Source organism: Myotis lucifugus, unplaced genomic scaffold (genome assembly GCF_000147115.1).
Source record: "Myotis lucifugus unplaced genomic scaffold, Myoluc2.0 scaffold_215, whole genome shotgun sequence".
NCBI lineage: Eukaryota > Metazoa > Chordata > Mammalia > Chiroptera > Vespertilionidae > Myotis > Myotis lucifugus.
The window spans coordinates 1,873,975-1,897,587 of record NW_005871263.1 but is presented as its reverse complement, the minus strand read 5'-3'; the positions used below and the strand labels follow the sequence as shown (position 1 = coordinate 1,897,587).

General features: G+C 49.9%; 1 protein-coding gene across 1 annotated transcript in view; it reads right to left on the bottom strand.

The window, feature by feature from the left end:
* PTGIS (prostaglandin I2 synthase) overlaps window positions 1–23,358 on the bottom strand; it is a 34,461-nt gene extending 11,103 nt beyond the window's left edge. The window contains exons 1-6 of the mRNA XM_006098003.3: window positions 23,339–23,358; window positions 17,920–18,043; window positions 15,850–16,028; window positions 13,741–13,884; window positions 9,810–9,961; window positions 5,178–5,359 (exon numbers count right to left, since the gene is read on the bottom strand). Of these exons, the coding sequence (XP_006098065.1) occupies window positions 5,178–5,359; window positions 9,810–9,961; window positions 13,741–13,884; window positions 15,850–16,028; window positions 17,920–18,043; window positions 23,339–23,358 (801 nt within the window). The remainder of the gene's footprint in view (window positions 1–5,177; window positions 5,360–9,809; window positions 9,962–13,740; window positions 13,885–15,849; window positions 16,029–17,919; window positions 18,044–23,338) is intronic.
* Window positions 23,359–23,613: the final 255 nt, after the last annotated feature.

Below are 23,613 nucleotides of genomic sequence, written 5' to 3'. Positions count from 1 at the left end.
GCTGGCGGCATCCCTGTGACTGTGCACTTCGTTTCATTAAAGAGGCAGAGTGTATTTCCCCACTCCTTGAATTTGGGGCTCAGTCATGTGAGTTGCTCTGGCCAATAGAATGAGGCAGAATCAACAGAACAGCAGTTGTAGGTCTAGGCCAGCCGTGGGCAAACTACGGCCCGCGGGCCGGATCCAGCCCGTTTGAAATGAATAAAACTAAAAAAAAAAAAAGACCGTACCCTTTTATGTAATGATGTTTACTTTGAATTTATATTAGTTCACACAAACACTCCATCCATGCTTTTGTTCCGGCCCTCCGGTCCAGTTTAAGAACCCATTGTGGCCCTCGAGTCAAAAAGTTTGCCCACCCCTGTTCTAGGCCTTTAGAGACCTTTTGTGTTTCCACTTGCCTGCCTCGCCCACTGGTCCCAAGAGGAGGATGGGAGACACATGGAATAGAGCTGAGCCCAGTCAAGACCAGCTGATGCCCAGCAGGCCCACAGACATGTGAGTTAAGTAAGGGTGCAGCAAACTGATACAATATCTGAATATTTGCTTTCAAATATGTGGGTACTGTGTACATATAAAGCGAAGTGGCAATGATCAATGATGATTATGAAAGCTATTAATGGATTGAAAAAATATTTAAAACTTCTCAATAGTTAAATAATTAGGAAAATGGATGGAATTTCTTGCTCTAAGACTTTAGCTTTGGCTGAACATTTTAATACTCAGGTGTGCAGCATGTGGCTACAATGTGCATGGGGTACCCTTAAATGAGGCGTGGGTGAATACCAACTAACCTCACCTGGGGGGAAGATCTTTGTGTACCATAAATGACTGTCCTATCCAAAATTTAGTAACAATGGAATATTAAACAGTCACTAAATGTCATGTTTGCCCAGTAATTCTATTACAGACATAGTTGCATGTGGACAAAAAGCTATTTGCACAGGGATATTTACCACGGTGCTGATGTAACAGCAAGATTGGAAGCAACCTCAATGTCTTATCGATAGGAGATCAATGAGATCAATGGTGATCATCCCAACAGGAAGTCGCTGCAAAGAAGCCGGCTCTGTGGGTACCAATAGGACTATAGGCAAGGCACCCGGAAGCAAGCAAACAGCGAGATGCAGAGCGGGCTCAGCGTGCCACCACGGGTGTGCGTGTTTAAAGGGGACATATGTGAAGAAGCACAGACCGGCTCGGGAAGGAGACTCAGATAACTGGCAACCGAGGTTGCCTCTGGGACAGCAGCTGGGAGGCTGGGAGGGGAGGGAGGGGGGAAACTGGCTTTGCACTGTGGATGATTTTTACAGGGATCTGCAAGGACGCGGAGAAATGTCCACGACACAATGTTAGGTCAAATGAAAAGCGGGACTAAAAAACTACATGATCTTAACCACAGAAAAAAGACACACACAAAAGGCAGTAAACAAAGGCACCAACGCATCAGTGACGGTGAAACGGATTTTCTGTCCTTTTCTTTAGCTGCCGTGATGATTGCAGTGCCAAGGAGGTACCCTGTTCCCTTATTCAATTCCCCCCCTAAGTACACACCATTATCACACCTTTCGCTGAACAGGAAAACCAAGCACTCCCTAGTCCGGTGATGGCGAACCTATGACACACGTGTCAGAGGTGACACACGAACTCATTCTTTTGGTTGATTTTTCTTTGTTAAATGGCATTTAAATATATAAAATAAATATCAAAAATATAAGTCTTTGTCTTACTATGGTTGCAAATATCAAAAAATTTCTATATGTGACACGGCACCAGAGTTAAGTTAGGGTTTTTCAAAATGCTGACACGTCGAGCTCAAAAGGTTCGCCATCACTGGCCTCGTCCCTGCCCACTGCCCAGCATGTAGGAGAGGCTCCGTGGTATTTGTCGACTGAACATCTGTGTTGCTTTGGGCTGGGGCCTGCAAGTCAGCGTGGAAGGAAGGTGGGCTGGCAGAGCCCTGACTGGGACCAGGCAGAGTTTGGTTCAAATCCCAGCTCCCCACTCCCTGTCACTCCAGACAAGTCACTCTCTCCTCTGGGCCTCCGGACTTCCCTTCTGCTCAAATAACAGCAGGCCCACTGAGCCCGGATGCCAGCGGCCACAGAACAGGTGCTCAGAGAGGCTCCTCCCTCCCGCGGGCCCCTCCTCCAGGCTTGAGAACAAGTGGGGACCTGGGACTCTCTCTGAGGTTTCCTCCCGCACCTCAGGTCCAGCAGAGACAAGCAAGGTCAGTTGCTGTCCATCACTCAAATAGCCAGGGGAATGCAGGCAATAAATAATTCAGCTTCCGGTTAACGCAGCGCCGAGGCCACTTCCGTTTGCCAGGATGGTCAGATGGGGGCCATGGCTCATTAATTGCAAAGCAGGAGTGGAACACCAGGCTGCCCAGTTACCTCTGCTTTCAGGAAAAAGCTGTGGCAAGTTGGGGAGGTGACAAAGACCACCCTCCACCCACCTGCACAGATGCGTGTGAGTGCGCGAGTGTGGGTGCACACACGTCTGTGTGCTCACACAACCATAAGAGATTCTGAATTCGCTGCCCATTCACCCAGGAGGACACTTGTAGTCTAGCATCATTCCCTCCCACTGAAGCCAAAGTCCAAGGCCCAGAGCTGAGGGGAGCCTGGGCCCTGCTGGGATTCTCCTCCTCTGCCCACCCCAACTCACACCCCCTTAGATCGGGCCTCTTCCCCTGCCTGGACTTGGATCTCAGGCCACCGGCTTCTCCTATAGGTCCCTGGGTGCGGACATTTCCCACTGACCCCTCCATCAGCCTGATTCCGGGATTTGGGGTTCTGGACTCAGGGAGCTTTTGCGAGATGACGTCTGTAAAGTACTCAACAGGCTGGCTGGCACACGGCATGTGGTAAAGTGTTTGAGAGCTTCTGAAACGATCATTCGTGCCTCCATTCTGACCTGACAATAGCAATCACAGCTGCCATTTCTCAACCCCACGGAACACTTTCCATCCTGGCCTCTGGGTGGCGCTCCCTCCCGGTCCCGCCCCCTGGCCACTCCTCCTCAGTCTCCTTTGCTGGCTCCCCCTCATCTTCTCCATCCCAAACTGGAGAGGCCCAGAGCCTGGCCCCCCTCCCCATCCAACGTCACCCTCAGTGATCCCCAGGCCAGTGGTTTCAACAACAGGTCTACGCTGACAACTCCCAAATGAACGTCTCAGCCCAGACCTTAACCCTGAACTCCAGACTCTTTCATTTAGGTATCACCCCACCCCCCACCATTCTCCATCTCAAACTCAGCACACTCAAGACCTACTTCCTGATCTTCTCCCCCAAAACTTGTTCTTTCTATCACCTACCTCACCTGTTAATGGCAACTTCATTCTTCCCACCACTCAGGCCCAAACCTGGAGCCATCCTTGATTAGACCCACTCCAATGTCCCAGCCAACAGCAAATCCCATTGGCTCTACCTTGAAATACATCCAGAATCCAATCACTCTCACCCTGCACTCTGGTCTAACATCATCCTCTCCTGCCTGGATATTGCAGTGGCCTCCTCTCTGGTCTCCCTGCCTCCACTTCCTCCCACTACAGTTTTCTCAGCAATGCAACCAGAATGACTCCCTGAAAGCAGAAGACAGGCCATGTTGCTCCTCAGCTCAGAGCCTGCAAGGTGTTCCCATCTCAGAGTAAAAGCCAAAGTCCTCCCTATGGCCTACAGGGCCCTGAGTGGTCTGGCACCTTCATCCGCACCTCAGGGCCTTTGCACGTGCTGCCCCCCCCCCCCTGCCTGGATGCCCTCATTCTATTATAGCTACATGACTCGCTTCCCCACTTCCTTCGAGTTTCCGCTCAGGTGTTACCTTCTTAGTGAGGCCTTTCTTGACCATCCTATATAGAGTAGTCCCTCCTCACTCTCCTCTGCTAATCCCTTCCCCAGTTTTATTGGTTCTCCACAGAATTCATTCCCTCTAGTACATTTTACCTACTTTTTATTAACAGTCTGTCTTCTCCCACCAGAATGTCAGCTCTATAAGGGCAGGAATCTTGGTTCTGCTCACTGCTCTACCCCCAGCTTCTAGAAGGGTGCCTGGCACACAGCGGGGCCTCACTGAGTATTTGTGGAATACGTTTATTGAGCTCTAGTTTCCGGCCAAGCAGTTACAGGTCTCACATGTATCACTCCCTCATCACGATCTTGAGGAAGGTACTGTCATCTCTCTCTTAAGGAGTAAACCCAGGCACCAAGGGTTAAGCAGCTCGCCTGCCAGGAAGTGGCAGGTCAGTCACAGAGCCTGTGCCTGAAACCACTGGGCTACACAGTGCCTCGCCCCTGCTCTCCAGACCTGTGTTCTCGAAGGGTCTTCCCCCGTGCCTGAATTTTGGATGCTGCCATAACTCAACCTCAGAGGGTGTCCTGTCCCCAACTCCTGCCCAGTTTTCCCGGCCCTGACGGAAGCTGTTCCCCAGACCATCTGTCACTCAAGGCCAGCGTCCAGTTCTGCTGACAGAGGTCATTTCCACAAGGGATTCTGGGAATAGTATGTAGCTCCAATCTCTGCCCATAAATATGTTATTAGGCACTAATGGGGCCCCCACCTCTTGCCAGCCTCTGCCTCCAAGGACGGTTAATGGCTCTGAGACAAAACTAAAAATAAGTTGCGAGTCGATGGGATAGGAATTACCCAGAAATATCAGCCTGTTCAACTGTCATCGCTGAGGTGGGGCCAAGAGAAGGAGGGGGGCTCTGGCGTTGGGGGATGGCAGGAGCCAGGCTCTCTCACCCCAATACCTGTTCCATTACTAAACGCACTGGTGCTGTGTTCCTTTGGTTTCCAGAATCTTTCCACACCCTCATCACTCCCATGGCCCCCACCTGGTCCTGCCACCAGGGTCTCCTCCTGGTGTCCCTGCAGGTCCTTGCTCCTCAGGTCCTGTCCTCCTTTGCTCAGAACCTCCCAGGGCTCCCAACTCACCCAGAGGAAAACCCAATTCTTTACCTACCAGGATCCACAGGACCTTTGTGATCTTGTCCCTCAGTCCACTCCCCCTCCTCACTTGGCTTCATGAATGATCATGGTCATGATACTGTTTCACAGTTAGAGTCAGGGATCTGGTGCACACTCACCAAGGCATACCTATAAGCCGGCACAAACTCATACATACACAACCACACACGCACACCTGCGTGCCCCCGCTCGCACGCCATGCCCACCTGTGTGGCCCAGAGCTGCAGCACCAGAGCCCGCGCCTGCATCTCCTCCGACACACCCATCTCCTGCAGGTGCAGCAGGTAACTCTCCAGCCAGGTGCTCCGCTGGGCCCGGGTGGCCAGCCTGGCTGGGGACAACAGCTTCCACAGGCGACCTTTGACTTTGCACACGTGGTCCTTGTCCCCTGCAGGGATAGAGCACAGGGGGTGGACGTTACAGATCCACCTCCAGCCCAGGGTCACCCAGCCCTGACTTCCCATGAGGCCAAGGGTCTTCTGGGTGGCACTGCATGGGGGATAGGGAGTTCCTGTGGGAAAGTGGCTCAGGGAAGCCCTTTAAATGTTGACTTATTGTTTATCTCACCCACAGCGAACAGGAGCAAGGGGCCTTGTCTGTTTGATTTACCTCTGTGTCCCCAGCACCTGGCTCATGGGAACTCAATAAATATGTGTTAAATGAACGGTGGTTCTTGACACAGCAGGGAACGAACATGAAACACCAAGCAGCATTCCCCAGACTCAGCAGGGCTTCATTCGGAGACATCGCAAACAAGCTAACTGCCATCAAGAGGGGACAGTTCGGTCTGAGGTCTCAAATTTAACTACCTCCAGGGAAGGCAGGTAAAGTAAAGGAGGGAGGCGGGCCAGGAAGGCGCTGTGGGGAACAGGGGACCAGGGGCAGCCTCTGCTCAGCTCCACCACCGGAGCCCCGCCCCCTACTCCCCTCCGCCCCTGCCCCCTAGCCAATCGGTCCCTAGCAGGGAGTTTAGATTACAGAAGAAGCTGAAAATCCAGGTGTTCATGTGCAATCTTTTTATGTTTTTTACGGTCAGCATATAAGCAAGAAGTTTTTAATCACTGTGCAGGTCACACGAGCATCTCGAAAAGTCAACTTTGGCCCACAAATCACTCGTCTGCATCCCTATCAAATAAACAATGGTGTGTTATGCTCTGGTTTATAAAGCAAGGCGATGGGCCCACAAGGGCAGACTGTTGAGGGAATAAAGCCAGGTGCTTACTATTTAAATATTCTGTTAATGCTACAAGGTGTATATTTACATATATTTGCACAAGTATAAGATTTGGTTTTTCCAAAATCACCCCTTGGAAGATGTTGCTTTGGATTGCTACGAAATTCCAAAGTTCTAGGAACTCTCTCTGAGGCACAAAGCAGTGTTGGAAGACCCAACCAGTGAGTGGCTCTGAGCAGGCTGCATGCACAGGGTGTTCAACGTAGGCTAACCTTATTTTTGTAAGTATATTAGTTACATTTTCAAATAACAGGCAGTGAGCCCAATTGTTCATCTGGAACACACTATTTTCCTGGGCACTGGAGAACCACTTGGGAGCTTTTAAATCTCATGCCCAGGTCCCACCATAGACCAGTCTGGTCAGAATCGCTGGGGGTGGGCCCGCGCCTGCGGAGATTTGAAATAGGTGAGTGCAGGGTGCAGGAAGCTTGCAGCCACCTCAATGGATGCTGGTTCTGGATGTGTGTGGGGGTCATCTGAGGAAATAGTTCAAAAAAGCAGGCACAGAAATTTAACACAGATTTAGAAATGGGTGGCATTCTTTGAGGTTGGACAGCACAATTGCAAACCTTGAACGTCACTGTAAACACTGCTTTTAAGGATGACTTTACAAAGCCACAGTGTGAAAAGACAACAGAAGAGGAGAAAATATTTGCAAATCATCTCTCTGGTAGGGGTCTAGTACCCAGAATATATTAAAAAAAATTCCTACAACTCAACAACAACAAAACCCCAAACAATACCAATTCCAAAAATGGACCAAGAACTTGAATAGACATTTCTCCAAGGAGAAGCAGGTTCGAATTCCAGTCCTCCCATGCTGTGAGGAATTGGTTGAGGCCCTGTCTACCTCTGGATCTCGATCTTTCCATCTGTAAAAAGAGGGTCCTAGGCTTAAGTGCCTCTCAAGTTTTCCCTCAAAAGTGCCTCTGCCCCCTAAAGACTTGGGGGGCACAGAGGGGCCCCCCTAGGGAGACAGGCCTTCAAAGTCTGCATTTTCCCTTTAACATGAATTAGGTTTTTGTATTAGATTCTCTGATTCTTTAATATAAAAATGCCTCTCCACCCCCCAAAAAACTCAAATAAAATAGCACCCCTCCCCAATAATCCAGTGAAATGAATGTTCTAGAAAGGAACATTTTGCTTAGCTTAGGGTTCTGTTTAACTGCCCCTTGCCCTCACTGCCCTCCTGTAAGAGAAATACCAGACTCAATGGAGTAAAGTCCCCAAAAGGGTCAATTTTCTTTTAAAATATGTTTATATTTTTTTAAAGCAGAGGATTGTGTGGTAAAAAAAATAATAATAAAAAGAAAAAAAAATTCTAAAAGTTCAAATGTGTATACTATAAAAGTAAGTTTCTCTCCATCCCATCTCAGCCTTCCCAGAAACAAAAATCTATACATGTTCTCACATTTTTAGAAAACATGAATGTCAACTAAACTTATTGTGGTAATCATTTCACAAAACATGTAGGTCAAGTCATGCAATACACCCTAAACTCACACAGTTCTGGTTGTCAATCATATCTCAATAAACTGAAGAAAGGTAAAAAGCACAATATACCCACTGTCCCGCACCTTTGTCATAATAGTGGATTCAATCCTCTAGCAGTACATGCAGTTCACCCTTTCTGTTCTATGGTCCCACGGTTTTCCTTTATGTGAATGAATAACTTATTTCATCAGCCCCTGCTGGTGGACATTTAGGTTGTTTCTAGCATTTGCCGTTACAAGCAACATGGCAATGAATATCTTGGTGTGTCTGTAGACATGTGCGAGCATGTCTGTGGAATAATTCCTAGCAGTGGGAGTTCAGGATTAAAAGCATGTGCATTTTATATTTTGATAGGGACAGGTTTGCCCCACAGCCTCCAGCCTGGAGCTGAGAAACCTTTCCCAATGTTGCCACCTGCTGCCTATACTGGAAAATGCAGCCTTCCTATAACCAGCCCTCCGCCCCACCCCCAGCCCCCTTTCCCACTCCGCTGCTCCCAGAATGACAGAAGGGTTCCCCCTGCATCTACCCAGACTCCATGGAGCGTCAGCGTGGCGGCAGGGCCATGGAGAAATTACCCTTCCCTGGAGAAGCAATGGGCACTGGGATGTGTCAGATTCTTTATGCTCAGCATTTTGCAGGCTGACCAAGTTTCCATTTTGCTGGCTCTGCCACCTATCAGCTGTGTGTCTACGACAAGGGACCTCTCTGAGCCTCAATTTCCGTACCTGCAAATGGGTATAATGATACCAAACTTCCAACATTGATGGCAGGAGTCAATAAGATAAGGATTTGCCTCTAAAGAGACGTTTAGAGACATGAACAGGCAACTCAGGGAGGAAAAGCAATTGGCTGGTGAAACACGAAAACGTGTTTCATCTCAGTCAACAGGAAAATGCCTAGAAAGCCAGATGCCCTTTCCTACCCATCAGATTGGCAAGGATTTAAAGGATGACAAGTGCATGTTGACAAAGTTGTGGGAAAACCTAAATTAAAACAAACTGCCCATCAGATTGGCAAACATGTGGAAAGACTGATAACATCTGGTGGGCTCCTTCCCTTTGGGTAGGCGTAGAAATTGCTCCATCTCTTGGAGATGATGTGATACTCACTAATAACTATTTTAATGGATATGCCCTTTGACCTGACAATCCCACTTCCAGGAAACTATCATCGAGAAATAAAATCACCAGATGGCAGAAAAGATCAGTACAATGAAATACTGTAACTAACACACGCACACTCACACACACACGGAAACAATTATAACAACCCACTACTAGAGGCATCGCTGTAAGGGCTGGAAATGTGTCTGTATTTTTTATGTTAATTTTATATCTTTCTACTTTGCTGGATTCTTCTTCTTTTGTTGTTGTTTTGTTTGTTGGTTGGTTTGTTTTGCTTCAGTTCGTTTTACCATGGATTTTCTGAGGTTTTCCAGATACAGTGTCTTCTCATTTGCAAATAGGGATAGTTTTAATTCTTATATTGGTAACTGACTTCTCTTATCTAATTTCATTGGCTAAAACCTAGAAAATGCTTGTATTGACGAGGGAAATGTATCTGTATTGTTAGGTTAAAAAGATGAGTTGCAAATAATGGGCATAATCCCTTTTTGTAAATACACACACAGATATGTATATCTGTCTCTGTTTGCAAAACAGAACGTTCCTACACAACACTGTGAAGGGTTATAAATCACCATGTTAAAATTGATTCCTAGGAAGTTGGGCTTGGAAGAGTGAATATTATTACTTTTCACTGTCTATATCTATGAGTTCTTAACCAGAGAATGTTTCTTCACTTAAACACTCTAATGTGTTAAAGTTTGGTTTCTAACAGTATATGAATAAAGGAAATGAAGTGATGCGCTGTTCTGAGCACTGAGTGAGACAATGCTTATTTTACCTGGTACCTAGCACATCGCGCTAAGAAATAACAGTGTTGTTTTTTTCTTATTACCTCAGCCAGTCCTGACAGCCACCTTCTGGGAAGGTCTTGCTCTTCTCCCCACCCTACAAGTGAGATCTTCCCTCCACCTTGAGCTTGGATGCCCCCTCTGGGTCCCTCAGTCTGCCCCACCGCCCACCAGGGTCCCCACAGTGCTTACCCACGGACAGGGAGCCACGCGCCAGTTTGGGGAGCAGCAGGTCGAGCTGGCGGAAGGTGTGGAAGACGTCGGCGGAGTGGGCACGGTCCTGGGCCTGGCTCTGCTGGGTACGTGGCAGGGCCTCGACTCCGTACAGAGTCAGGTAGCCGGCTCTGGGGGCAGCAAACAGCAGATCAGGGGGCCTCCTTGTCACTCCCGGCCAAACCCGCCCACAGCAGCCTCCAAGCTTTTCTTCATTCATACACCCCAAGAGCACCTACTTTTCCTACTAAAGGGTGTCCCAAAATTCACGCAAGATTTGAATTTAATGGTGCTCGCTATCTCGACACGATAATCCAGTTTTTTGTGCCTAAATTGCAAGATATGGATGTGGACGACATGTGGTTTCAACAAGACGGTGCCACATGCCATACAGCCCGAGAAACAATTCAATTGCTGCATGAGTCATTTCCTGGTCGTATAATTTCCCGTTTTGGTGATCAGAATTGGCCGCCCAGATCATGCGATTTAACGCCGTTGGACTTTCTTCTTTGGGGTTTTTTGAAGTCTAAGGTTTATGCCAACAAGCCCACGACCACCCACGCCTTGAAGGAGGAAATTGAGCGCTGTATCAACGAAATTCAGCCACATTTATGCAAAACGGTCATGGAAAATTTCAACAGAAGAGTGCATATGTGCCAGCAAAGCCGTGGAGGCCATTTACCCAATATGCTATTCCATACATAACCCTATACTGTATACTTTATGAATCAATAAAAAATTTACAATTTTTAATTTCTATCAAAATTACTTCTTGTGTGAATTTTGGGACACCCTTTATATGCCCGACTTTTCTAGGCCAGGGAGTCACTGTGAACAGACAAAACCCTCAAGTCCTCATAGAGCGGACACTCTAGGACAGGGGACAGACAATAGGCAAGAGATATGAGTGAACAAGTAATATGTCAGCTGGCACTCAGAGGTATATGGGGCTCACCATTAAGCTGAAACCTGAAGGTTGGGGATCAGCAGCCAGGAAAGCGCAGAGGGAGGGGATCCAAGGCAGAGGGAACAGTGGGTGCCAACGACCCACGGCAGGAAGGAGACGGGAGTGTTGAGGAGCAGCAAGGAGGCTGGTGAGGCCACAGCAGAGTGAGTGAGGGGGGCCGTGAGGCACGATGGAGCCACAGACCAGGAGAGGGAGGCAGGGCAGGCTCCCTGGGGAGGCAGGGTCTGCGCTGAGACCTGCAGGATGAGCAGGGGGAAGAAGAGGGGTAAGGCGCCAGGCAGAGCACACAGCCTGGGCACAGGCCCGGAGCTGAGGGAGCAACTCAGCCTGGTCAGAGCCGCCAGGTGTCACTGGTCCAGGCTCTAGAGCTGGAGTGTGAGGGGTCAGGGGTGGGAGCAGGTTGGTCACGCAGGGCGGGGGTGGAGGCTGCAACCAGGAGAAGGAGGCTGGGCTTGATCTGAGGAGTTCGACAGCAGAAGGAGAGGGATGTATGAGATGAGCCACGGGAGCACGCGTGTATACATACACACACACACACACACACACACACACACACACACATAAACCCTCACACACATACACACTCATAAACACAAACACACATACCTATACCACAGACATACATACAAATACACACCATACACACACACACACACATGCCTGTAGGAACGCTTCCTGAGGAAACGTTTGCACCACCCACCACTCTGAATGCTCCAGGAGCCCAGCCCCAGCCCCAGGCCCACTGGCCTCAGTCCTGGGAGGAAAGCCACAGGTTTTCACTTTTCCACGTGGTGGGAAGGGCAGGCCGAGGCCTCTGCAGAGAGACACGACTGAAGCCCAGTGCTCCCCCTCGAGCTCCTCCTAGTCCCTGGGCCTCCCAGGAGAGGGGTTTTCCTGAGAAGGAGAAGGTGGATGCAGGAATGAGGGAGGCTGGGGGCTGAGAGAGAGGCCTGTCTAGCCCAGACTCTGTCCCTTATCTGCACAGTGCCGGCACATAGTAGGCCCCCAATGAATGGTCACTGGATGGATGAATGGATGGAAGGTTGGATGGGAGGAAGGGCAGGTGGATGGGTAGACGAACAGACAGGAGGGTGGGTGGGTGAATGGATGGATAGTTAGAACTTAATGCTGACAACACGGATCTCAGGAGACTATTACAGGATCATCGAGCTACTGTCCCCCTTTGCCCTGCATCCCTCCACCTCCCTTCATCCAGGCTCGGCCTCCATGTGGCAGAGATGGGGGGCTCACGACCTGCCCACCCCACTGAGTAAGAGAAGACAATCCTTCCTCAGAACGAGCTCCTCCCAGACTCCAACCCGCTGGCCTGCTCGTGCCTCCGCATCAGCACAGAAGGAATTCTCTCCCTTCTCCCCCAAACCCGCGAGGCCCTGGCCTCTTCCCAGACCAGTGCCCTGTTTCCCAGGGCAGGGGCTGTAAAGGGCAGCTTGCACGCTGGATTCAGTCTCAAACAGGTTTTGTTTGGTCAACAGAGTTTTCCTAAAAACAAACTGAACGTATATTTAAACATTTGAGAAAATTCACACAAAAGCTGGATTTCCCCCTCATCTCAATTTGAAAAAGGGCAGAATCTGGCCCCCGAGCCCCAGTCCGGCCTGGCAGCCCCAGGCAGGAGTTGAGTCATGGCCTCCCCTTTTAGACAGCAATGAGCTGGCAGGGCCAGGCTGTCCTCACCAGGCCTGTGGTCCCCGTGACACTGCAGTTTAACACCTGTCGCCATTTGTCATCCCACTTGCACGGGGGCTTTTCTTAAAGCAGAGAGCCTTTTCCCTGTACATATATTTCTACCAAAATAGGCAATAAAAAAACAGACACACCAAGAAGGCCAAAAGGTTTCACACGGTGGGAGTGAGGGCCCTTCCTAAGGTACTTCCACAGCAAAAGAACACCTTACCTGGCTGAGGACAGGTAATAATTAAATGTGTGAAAATACACATAACCTATAGGTGGCGCTAGGAGCTGTAGAGAAAAAGCTGGAATGGGGCTAGGTAGCAACAGAGGGTCATATTAAATGGGATGTCAGACACAGCTTCTCTGAAGGAGGTGACACTTAAGATGAGACTTGAATGAAGTGAGGTGGGAGCCATGCAGATACGCAGGGAACAACATTCTCGGGCAAGGGAACAGAAACTTCAAGGCTTCGAGGTTATAGTATGCCTGGCCTGTTCAAGAGGCAGCAAAGAGGCCGGTGAGATGACAGGGAAGAGAGCGATGGGGACAGCATTAGGGGATGAGAGCAGGAGGGGTGTGGGATGATCATGCAGGATCCTATAGGCCAGGGTAAGAGCTTAGATGTGACTGAGTGAGGCAGGGCCCGGCATAGGAAGATGTAAGGGGTGGCATCTCATGGTTTGGGGCCATGTGAACCTCCATATCAGCGTCCGTCATCCAACTCATCCATCCCTTTCTATTTCAGGGGCTCCAGATGGCGATGAAAAGGCCCTAGGCTGCCAGGCAAGGAGGTAGGCGCTCCAGCCCAGGCCTTGGGTCCTACAGATACAGGGGTCCACTTACATCTGACCCCCAAACTGTGCCTGCTGTTACCATGGGCCTACACAGACCCAGCTGCCACCACATCATCTTACCATGGGCCTACACAGACCCAGCTGCCACCACATCATCTCTCCCCCCGTGTACCTCCAGGCCACAGCTTCCTCTCTGACTTCTTTGCCCACACAAGGACACAGGGAGGCAAAGGCCAGGAGACCTGGGCATTGCTTTGCTGTGAACTTGCTGGGTGGTTTCAGCTGCCCCTTTCTGGACCTGTTCGCTCCACAATGACAGGGTGGACCAAACCAGCACTGCTCAGACCAGTCACAGCCCTTGATGGTGTCTGCACCGCGCTCCAGGGAAAAATGTGGATCCCTAACACACCAAAGGCCGCACTCGAGAGTGTAGGAGAGGGGGGCTGCCCGGGCTCACCTGAGCAGGAAGCTGTAGGATAAATCGAGGAGACCCATCTCTTGCCAGCCACTGCCGGCTTCTGTGGCGTCGCCCAGCAGGACAGTGCGCAGGTTGGTGTACATGGCATCCGTGAGCGCCTGCAGGTCTCTGTGGAGGAGAGTCCTGAGGCGGGGAACAACGAAATGAGAGTGCAGCTTCCTAAAGGTAACATCCGCACACGGGTACCTCCCTCCCCCAACCTCAGGGTCCCAGGGCTCCAGGTCCTTGTAGGCAATGGGGGCTTTTGGAAGATTGGCTTAAACAAGATGATATTATTACCACCATCATTAACAATGTTGACCAATACTATTTACTGTGCTAAGCAATGATCTCATTTCTTTTTTGATAACTCTAGGGATAATAGTGACTATGATGATACCCATTTTACAGGCAGAGAAACTCAGGGACATGGAGGGAAGTGACTTGCCCAAGGTCACCCGACCAGCAAGTGATACAGCTGGGATTGAAACCTTGACCTGCCCAACTCCAGAGTCTGAACTCCTAACCACCACAGTCCCTCCTCAGGGCACATAAACTTGGATAAGGACCACTTTAGACTGAGTAAACCCCTAGGCTCTTGGATATCTCAAGAGTGGAAAATTCCAGAGGGGTTCCATGAACTTTCAGGTAACAAGAGCTTTTGAATGTTCAAGTTGGAACATGGTTGGAATAACAGTAGACATGACCCATGTGAGATGATGTGTGTAAAGGGCTTAAGAGAGAACACCTGGCACATTACAAGTGCTCAATAAACAGGGGCCTGCGATTGACCTTGTTTCTCCGACCCCATTCCAGACCCTCGTCCTCAACAGAGAAAGTAGCCTTCAACAGATGTGGCAGCCACACCCAGAAGACATCATGCCAAGTTGTGAGAAATTCCCAGAAACTCTTGGGGGCAGACACTGGAGGAAACGGGGTCCTTCCTGGGTAGGAGGGCAGGATGCAGTGAACTGTGGACTCCTGTTGCTAATGAACTCTCATGGTCCCCCTGGAGTGGTGGGACCCGGGACTTGCAGGCTCAGGAAGACTCCTAGCAGCTGTCACACAAAGCCAAGGTCAGACAGGGCATTGCTTCTCATCAGTGTTCAAAACCCAGCCTTCTAGACACTTTACCAGGAGGTTACTCTTCCTGGAGACACATCACTAAAGACTGCCATCAGACTGCGTGACTCTTTAGGGACGGATGCAGAGTCTAATTTCCTCAGTACGTTGGGTGGAGGAGAATGGGCTGTGGAACCTGGAGACTGGGGTTCAAATCTCAGCTCTGCCACTTACTAGAACCTGGAGACTGGGGTTCAAATCTCAGCTCTGCCACTTACTAGCAGGAGACTTTGGGCAAGTCACTTCTCTGAGCCTCAGATTCCTTATCTGTAAAATGAGAATAAAAGCACCCACCTCTTGAGGCTATTGCACACATATGAAAGCGTGCCTAACCAACACCTGGCACGTGGTAGGTGTCCTCAGGTGGTGGTTAGCATCACTTTGCACCCTCTGCATCTAGGATGGCGAGCAGTGCTTAGCTGGTCCTCGGATGTTTGCAGAATGAATACTGAGTAACCGCGCTCACATGCCCCCTTGTTGATGTAAGTATTCCTTATGTTTCAGGACCTGCACCATGTCCTATCTGTGTGACCTAGGGCAAGTCACTTCTCTGAGCCCGTGTCCTCATCCATAAAATGGGGCTGTAAGTTACTCACCCTCCAGCATGGTTGTGAAGACTAATGAGATCATGCATGAAGCCTGGCACAAAATGCGGATCAGAAATATTAGCCACCCCACCCATCTCTCTTCATCTTACAGATGTGGAAACAGAGGCTCAGAGAGGGGGAGTGACTTGTCCAAAGTCCCAAGGCTAGGGAAGGGGTGGAGCTGGGATTTGAATCTAGATCTGACTGATCCAAACCCTGGTCTCCTTCTCCTCAAATCAGAGCTGTCTCCTAAGATGTAGGAGTTGTTTTTTTTCTTTTGTTTCTGTTTATTTTCTCAAAACAAAATGTCTTTACTGGACACCTGCTGTGGAGACAAGCGGGTGGAAACAGATCACCCCCGCCCCCGGCCCACGCGCAGCGACCGTCTTTGACCACTCACGGCTTCATCTTGGCCTTTTCATCGCTGGGGTTGTAGTGCGGAAGCTGGACATCAAAAATCCTCTCCATGAGGAAGACAGCGTAGGCGTGGAAATCCAGCTTGGTGCGCGACTCCCACACCACTGAGTCGTAGGAGTGAGGGTCCAGGAGGACGGTGACGTACCTGCCCCCCACCAGCACCTGGGAAGTTGGCAGGTTACAGTGAGTGCCTCTATGAACAGCAGCAGTGGCCCCATCTGGTACTTAACAGACAATGGTCTTTCATCTACACTCACGACCACCCTGGGAGGTAGAGACCATCATTCACCAATTTACAGCTGAAAGTGAGGCTTAGAGAAGGCACGGAATGTGCCCAAGATCACACAGCTGAGAAGTGGCAGAGCTAGAGCTGGAATTCTGTATTTTTTTTTTTGAACCAAAGGTTGTTCTCTTAACCACCTCACTCTTCACAATATGTTTTTTTTTATTGATTTTCTACAGAGAGGAAGGGAGAGGGATAGAGAGTTAGAAACATTGATGAGAGAGAAACATCAATCAGCTGCCTCCTGCACGCCCCGCACTGGGGATGTGCCTGCAACCAAGGTACATGCCCTTGACCGGAATCAAACCTGGGACCCTTGAGTCCACAGGCCGACGCTCTATCCACTGAGCCAAACCGGTTCTGGCTTAACCACCTCACTCTTAAGCACGTGCCATGGTTATCTTGGTTATTGTCCTGTCTCCAGCAGACAGTAGGGAGTCTGCCCACAGAAGGCAGCAGATGGGTGTGTGTGCATCATAGACAGATGGGTGGATAAATGGATGGATGGATGAATAGACAGAAGGATATTGATGGGTAAATGCTAGTGGATAGATTATAAATGGGTGGATGGATAGATGGATGGACAAATGAATGATGGAATGAAATAAGGAAGGAAGGGAAGAGTGAGGGAGGGAGGAAGGAAGGACATATGGATGCTGTTGGGTAAATGCTAGCGATGTGCAAGCAAGACCCACTTCTTTGGGAGGCTGAGCTCTGTATGTGACACGCTGCCCCAGAAAGAAAGGAAACAGCACTGGAGAGCTCTAATTCTGCAGAAACAAAGGTAAGGGCGTTTCCCCTCAAATGTCTATGCAGGGGTCACACAATTCTAAATTGCCTTGGCCCTATTTTCAAAGTATGGTCTGTGAGTCACATTAATGAAACTCCCTTATAAGATATAGGCCAATATCTAAGAAAATAATGCTATTGGTGGGGGAATAAATGGTAAGACAGATCACTGAATATTGGATGGAAAGATGGACAGGTGGCTGGAAATTGGTTGGAAACTAAATGTCTGGATGAATGTGGGTACATGTGTGGCAGGATGCTAAGTGGATATCGGGTAAACGGATTGAAGGATGAATGTTGGATGAATAGAAGAAGTTGGAAGGACACATGGAAGGTGGATGGATGGGTGATGTTTGTTTGGAGGTTGAATGGATGAATAGATGGAGATATAAATCGATGTATATGGAATGGATTAATAACAGAATGTTGGGTGAATAGCGGCAGATGGATGGAAACACAGGTAGATAAGTGGAAGAATGGAAGTTAGTGGAAACTGAATATACAAATGAAAGTTGGCTGAATGTTAGAGAGGTATACTAGTATAGGAAAATGGATGGATGGGTGGATAGATGGAGGTTTAATGGAAATGGAATACGTGAATGAGTGTTGGGTGGCTATTAGTATGGAAGGGTGCTACTTAGGTACTGGGTAGACAGGCAGAAGAGATGTCATATTGATGGGTGGCTGCTGGATAGGTGAAGTTGAATGAATGGATAGAAGTCGGTTAGATGGATGTACAAGTATGGCTAGACATTGAATGACTGGATAGCTCGATGTTGGGAAGATACAAGAGGGATAGCGAAGGGAAGGATGTTAGATAAACATTGGGTGTACAGTGGAGAGACATACGGATAGGAAGTTGGTGGGACCCCTGGATGCTGAATGAGTGAGTCAGGATATGGATGGATGTTGGAGGAATCAGTCATCATCAGGCATGACAGGACCAGCTGCTCGTCCCCTTCCCTCCCAAGAGATACTTACAGTAAAGATATCCCCATGCTTCTCCTTCATCCTGGTGAGGAAGCTGGCAGCATCTTTTCCAAACTCCAAGGCGTAGCCCAACCAGGGGATACTGCCCAGGTCCAGGGGAGGTTCTCCAGGTCGCCTGCAGAAACCACAGTGCTTATCACCATTTGATAAAGCAGGGAAGAGAGTCAAGTGTGTAGGGCATGGGGTTTGATGTTAAATGGAAAGGGTAAGGCAGGCTTCCCTGAAGAGACATTTGACCAAAGACCTGAAGGTGGTAAGAGAGGGAGCCACATGGACATCTGGAAGAGGAGCCTCCAGCTAGAAAGAACAAAGTTAGATCCCGCCTGGTGTGTTCAAATAGCGGTACAGAGGCCAGTGTGGCTGGATTGGAGGGAGCAAGGAAAAGTAGCAGAGGTTGAGGCCAGACCGTGCAGGGCCCTGTAGGCAGCTGTGAGGACGTTAGCTTTGTCTCAGTCAGGTGGGCGCCATGGGGGTTTGAAGAAGAGTAGGGACATGATCTGGCTTAGTCTCAGGACCCTGTGGTTGCTGAGAAGAGAATGGACTGTAGGGGGATGCGAGCAGAAGCTGGGAGACCAGGAGATGGAGGCGGTCATCTCTCTAAGAGTGGGAGAGCTTTCCAGAACCCAGTACCATAAGGGTACAGAAGTCTCTGTCTGAGCCAGCATGGACCAGGGTTTTGGTCATCTCACACTCCCTGTCATGCCCACAGAGAAAGGATGAGACCGAGAGCACAGCTGGGTGGGAGAAGGCAGTAGAAGGAAGGGTCTCATCACTGACCCCTGACTGCCCCTTGCCAGCTCAGCATGAGTTATCTCAGGTGGCCCGAGGCCAGGCCCATGGCCTGTGGGGATGTCCCAGGGGTACATGCTAGCTCAGCCTGGGGGTGGGAAGGTTGGGTTTGTGATAGATCCGAATCATCTCTCAGAGCAGAGCAACTCCTCTGAGAGTTTAATAACAGTTGCAGCTCACAGAGATAGACAGAATTCTAAGATGACCTATCCCTTGTATAAACTCCTCCCCTTGAGTGGGGGGTAGGCGGTATAGTTGACTTTAAGGAAGAACAATTCTCCTTAGTGGCCTGACCTAATCAGGTGGACACAGGGCCCTCTAAGAGGCAGGGATCTTCCTGACAAAAGAGACGCGGAGCATGGGAGAGACTGTTGCTGGCTTTGAAGATGGGAGGGGACCCCTGGCAAGGAATGAAGGTGGCCTCTAGGAGCGATGAGTGGACCTTGTCTGACAGCAAACAAGGAAATGGGGGCTTCAGTCCCACAACCACAAGGACCTGAATTCAGCCCGATTCTTCCCCGGATACTCCCGACAGGAAGGCAACCTCACCTGCACCTTCATTTCAGCCTCGTAACTGAGCAGAGAACCCAGCTACACCATGCTTAGCTTCTGGCCTGCCAGACTGCGAGCTAATGACTGGTGCTGTTTTAAGCTAAGTGTGCAATAATTTGTAACGCAGCACAAGATAAAAACGAATCCGTTCAAACTTACACTGTACTCGCACTGGGCACTGCCCTTGGCTAAGCACTTAGTGGGTATTTCGTGGTATATGAGCACTCATCCTGTCCTCCCCCCCCCCCCACCCTCTGAGAGAGGGGCTGTTAGTTAAGGAGACGTGTATCATGATCACAAAAGGAGCCTCGCAAAGGTGTAGAGCCGGTGCTCAGAGTGGACCCCTTGGAGGTCTCTACACCCAGGCTAGGACCCGTGGTGTCGTCTTTGAATGATCAGAACCGCAGGGCTGCAGAAAGCTCCCTGTCTGCTGCTGCTGAATGAGTAAGTGAGTCATCCCAACTCTTCTTTTCACTGTGGATTCATTCATTCCTTCACCAAATTTTAACTATGAAGCAGGCGCCATTTGGGGGGCTGGAGACACAGCAGTGAACAGGGCAGACAAGGTCCCTGACCTCATTGGGCGTACATACTAGTAAGAAGAGAGAGAAAAGGAGAGGAGAGGAGAGGAGAGGAGAGGAGAGGAGAGGAGAGGAGAGGAGAGGAGAGGAGAAAACCTACAAACGTTTCAGAGTGAGGAGTGTGGTAAGAAAATAAAGAAGATACCATTCAACAATGAAAGGAAAAATACCCAATTTAAAAATGCACAAGGGATTTGAATGGGCAGTTTGCCAAAGAAGAGACACAAATGGCCAGTGAGCACATGAGAAGAAGCTCAGTATCATTTAGCCATTGGGGAAATGTAAAAACTAAACCCACCATGCGGTACTTCACACCCCACTGAGATGAGCCTCATTTTTTAAAAAAGGGAACGTGCAGGAGAAACGGAAATATGCATATATTTCTGGTGGGAATGTAAAATGGTGCAGCTGCTTTGGAAACCAGTCTGGCAGTTCCTTGAAAAGTTAAACGGAGTTACTATGTGACCCCGCCATATACCCCCCAAAGAATTTAAAACCTATGCTCACACATGAACTTACACACTATTGTTCATAGTAGCATTATTGAGAACAGCCAAGAAGTGGAGCCAACCCAAATGTCCATTGACTGATGAATGGATAAACAAAAGGTGGTGTACTCGTGCCTGGGAACATATTCAGCCATAAAAGGGAATGAAGCACTAAATCATGCTATAATGTGGCAGAACCTCCAGACCGCTGTGCTAAGTGAAAGAAGCCAGACACGAAAGGCCACACATTGTGTGACTCTATTTCTATGGGATGTCCAGAAAAGGGAAATCAATAGAGATAGACAGTGGTTGCCCAGGGCTGAGGGGAGGGGGGAATGAAGAGTGACTTCTAATGGGTGCAGTGTTTCTTTTTGGAGTGATGAAGATACTCGGGAATTAGGTAGTGGTGATAGCTGCACAACCCTGTGAATATCCTAAAAACCACTGAATTGTACATCTTAAAAGGGTGAATGTTAGAGTATGTGTATTATACAGTATCTCATGAAAGAAAAAAAAGAAGGGTGATATGAGTGAGGGGGCTAGTTTAGAGAAGGTGGTCAGGGAGGGCCTCTCCAAGGAGGTACCATGTGAGCCAAGACCCAAGGATGAGAAGAAAGCACAATGGAAGAGAGGAGACAAAAGCAGAGGGAACAGCAAGTGCAAAGGCCCTGGGGTAGGAACAGACTTGGTGAGGTTGTCATGAGAGCAGGAACCAGTGTGGCTGGAGTAGAGAATGTAGGGGTGAGAGGTAGGAGGTGATGTTGGAGATGACTTGTGCACCATGAGGCCCCGAAAGCCCAGGAGAGAGTCTGACTTGCATGCCAAGTGAGATGGGGATCCTCCGGAGGGTTTGAAGTGGGAGCTGAGAAGCGATAAGATTATGCTTTTACAAGGTTGCCACGGAGAGGCAGCAGGGAGATGTGTTAGGAGCCTACTGTGATCATCCTGGAGAGCAATGATGGTGGAAGTGTAGGCCACGGTCCCCAGTGAGCCAGCCCGAGTATCCGACTCCCCGACTTCCAGAAGTCCAGGGGAGCACCAACTTCTCTGCATCCTCCTCCCCACTCTCCATCTTCCTCCACCATGGCCTCCTGCCCCCTCAGTCTGGCTGTCCTCCAATGTAACCCATGGGACAGGTGGTGAGTGGAGAGAATGGTCAGGTTTGAGAGCTGGAGTTGGGGAGATGTGGGAGCAGAATCAGAGCTGAGGTTTGAGGGCTGTGGGAAGTGCCTCGCCCCGTCACCTCCTCCTCTCTCCCTGGCCCCACTCTGCCTCTGAGCCCATCACTGAGGAGACTTACAAAGTCGCGAGTTCGAATCTCTAAGGGGGCACCAGGGAGACACCAGGACCTTCCCTCTCCCCTAGTCATTTTGTGAGCCCCTGAGTCAAGGCCACTTCTCCAAAAGGCTCCATTTAAAGGTAAGATGTCACACTGGCAGAGCCCAGGGTCGGAGTAACTTGCTAGCTCAGTGCGCACCAGCCCAGAGAGATGGGCACGGGAACAGCAGTGTTTTGCACAAAAAGCAGGAGGGCATGGTGGTTATGAGCCCAACTTTAGCACCACACTTCCTGGTTTCAAATCCCAGCCATGCTCTTGCTGGCTGTGTGACTTTGCTTCTCCGTGCCTGTTTCCTCATCTGAAAAATGGAGCGACAACACTACTCACCACATCAGGCTGTGATGCAGATGAAGGGAGTTATAGAAAGAACAGCGAGTGCCTGGTTCCTCGTGACCTGGGAGCAGGTGGGTGGGTCTGAGCAGCAGGACCAATTAGACTCCCAGGCGCCATTTATTGAGTAACAACAATATGTCAGGTGCTATGCATTTTCCAAAGGTCTCCTTGCTTGGCTATTACTTAATGAGCCCTGGCTGTGTCACCCTCTGAGGGAGGAATTATTACTATCAAGCCCATTTCACAGCAAGTGAAACTGAGGCACAGGGGCGGAGTCACTGCGGAGGATCTGAGTTTCTAATCCAGGCAGGTCTGGCTGTAGAGATGCGACCCTGGCCTCAAGTCACCCCAAGTGGGCATTTGCACCCCCACTTTGCAGATGAGGAAACTGAGTCACAGAGAGGTTTCAGAAACCTGCCCAAATGCAGGGCCTGAGATGGTCTCCCTAAGACCCCTTTGGGGGTGCGGGTGGGGCTGGGGCTTCCTTTATCAACCTTTATCTGGGCAGCGGCCCCCCAGCAAGCCAGGTGTTATTTCCGGCAGCTTTCATCTTTCCCCAGAAAAGCCCTGGGAGGTGCAGACAAAGGCAGGAAGCTGGGAGCCCAGGCATCTGACCCCTGTGGCCAAGGACTCGGCCAGCCCACAGCCCTCAATCTAACTCACATTCCAGCGTGACTCAGGCTGGCCAGCAGGGGTGAAGGAGGCTCTATTTTGGGTCTGCAGTCGCTAGCCTCTCTGACACTCTCACTTTTTTCAGGCACTGCCAGCCAGGCCCGGGAGGGGGTGGGGGAGAGAGGAGCAGGCAGGATGCAGGGTTGACCCTGTCATCCCCAGCTCCTGCCCACATATCGGACTGTGGCCCGCCTCAGACACCAAGGCACCTTTTCTGATTCTCCCCTGTAGTTTTAATTCCCATCGTGTGGGGTCCTCCAACAACTGCCCATTCCTCACTTACAGACCCTCCTGCCAACCTCGCCAATCCACCACCTGCCCTTTCTCTCTCCACTCAGCCTCTTTGCAAATCAGGGGAGAGGGTCAAGGATGCATCTCACCCAACTTTGTGTCTCTTAAGGTGGCACTAGTTGTTGACAACAGTGCCTGGCCCTGAGTAGGTGAAGTATAGTGACAAATACAACAGCTGCATGTTGGAGAGGCACTAGGGAGTGGTGGGGACTGTGGCCACCAGTAATAGAGAGGCTTCTCCTACTGAGTTCCAGACAAGTGTTGTTAGATGTTCCAGTTTCTAATAAGAAGCTGGAAATCTGGAGTTTTTGTGTGTGGAGTCCCCCAATTCTCTCCCCTTGTGCTGTGGTACACACCAGACCTACCTGGCACTGAATCCAGCCATGGACCACCAGTTGGTGACCTCTGGTTAGTACATGTTGGAAGGAGACAGATTTATTTGTTCCGAGAAACTCCATATTCTGCAAGGGCCCAGATCAGCCCTTGAACCACCAGGAACCCTCGCCTGATGCTATTTGTGGCCTCGGGCCCCCCAGAAAAGGGGCTTCCCACCCAGGAGACCTCTCCCAAGGCTCCCGGTGACAAGCACACAAGCCCAAAGAGGAAGAGATGCACTCAGCCTGGGGAAGTGGCTTGGGCA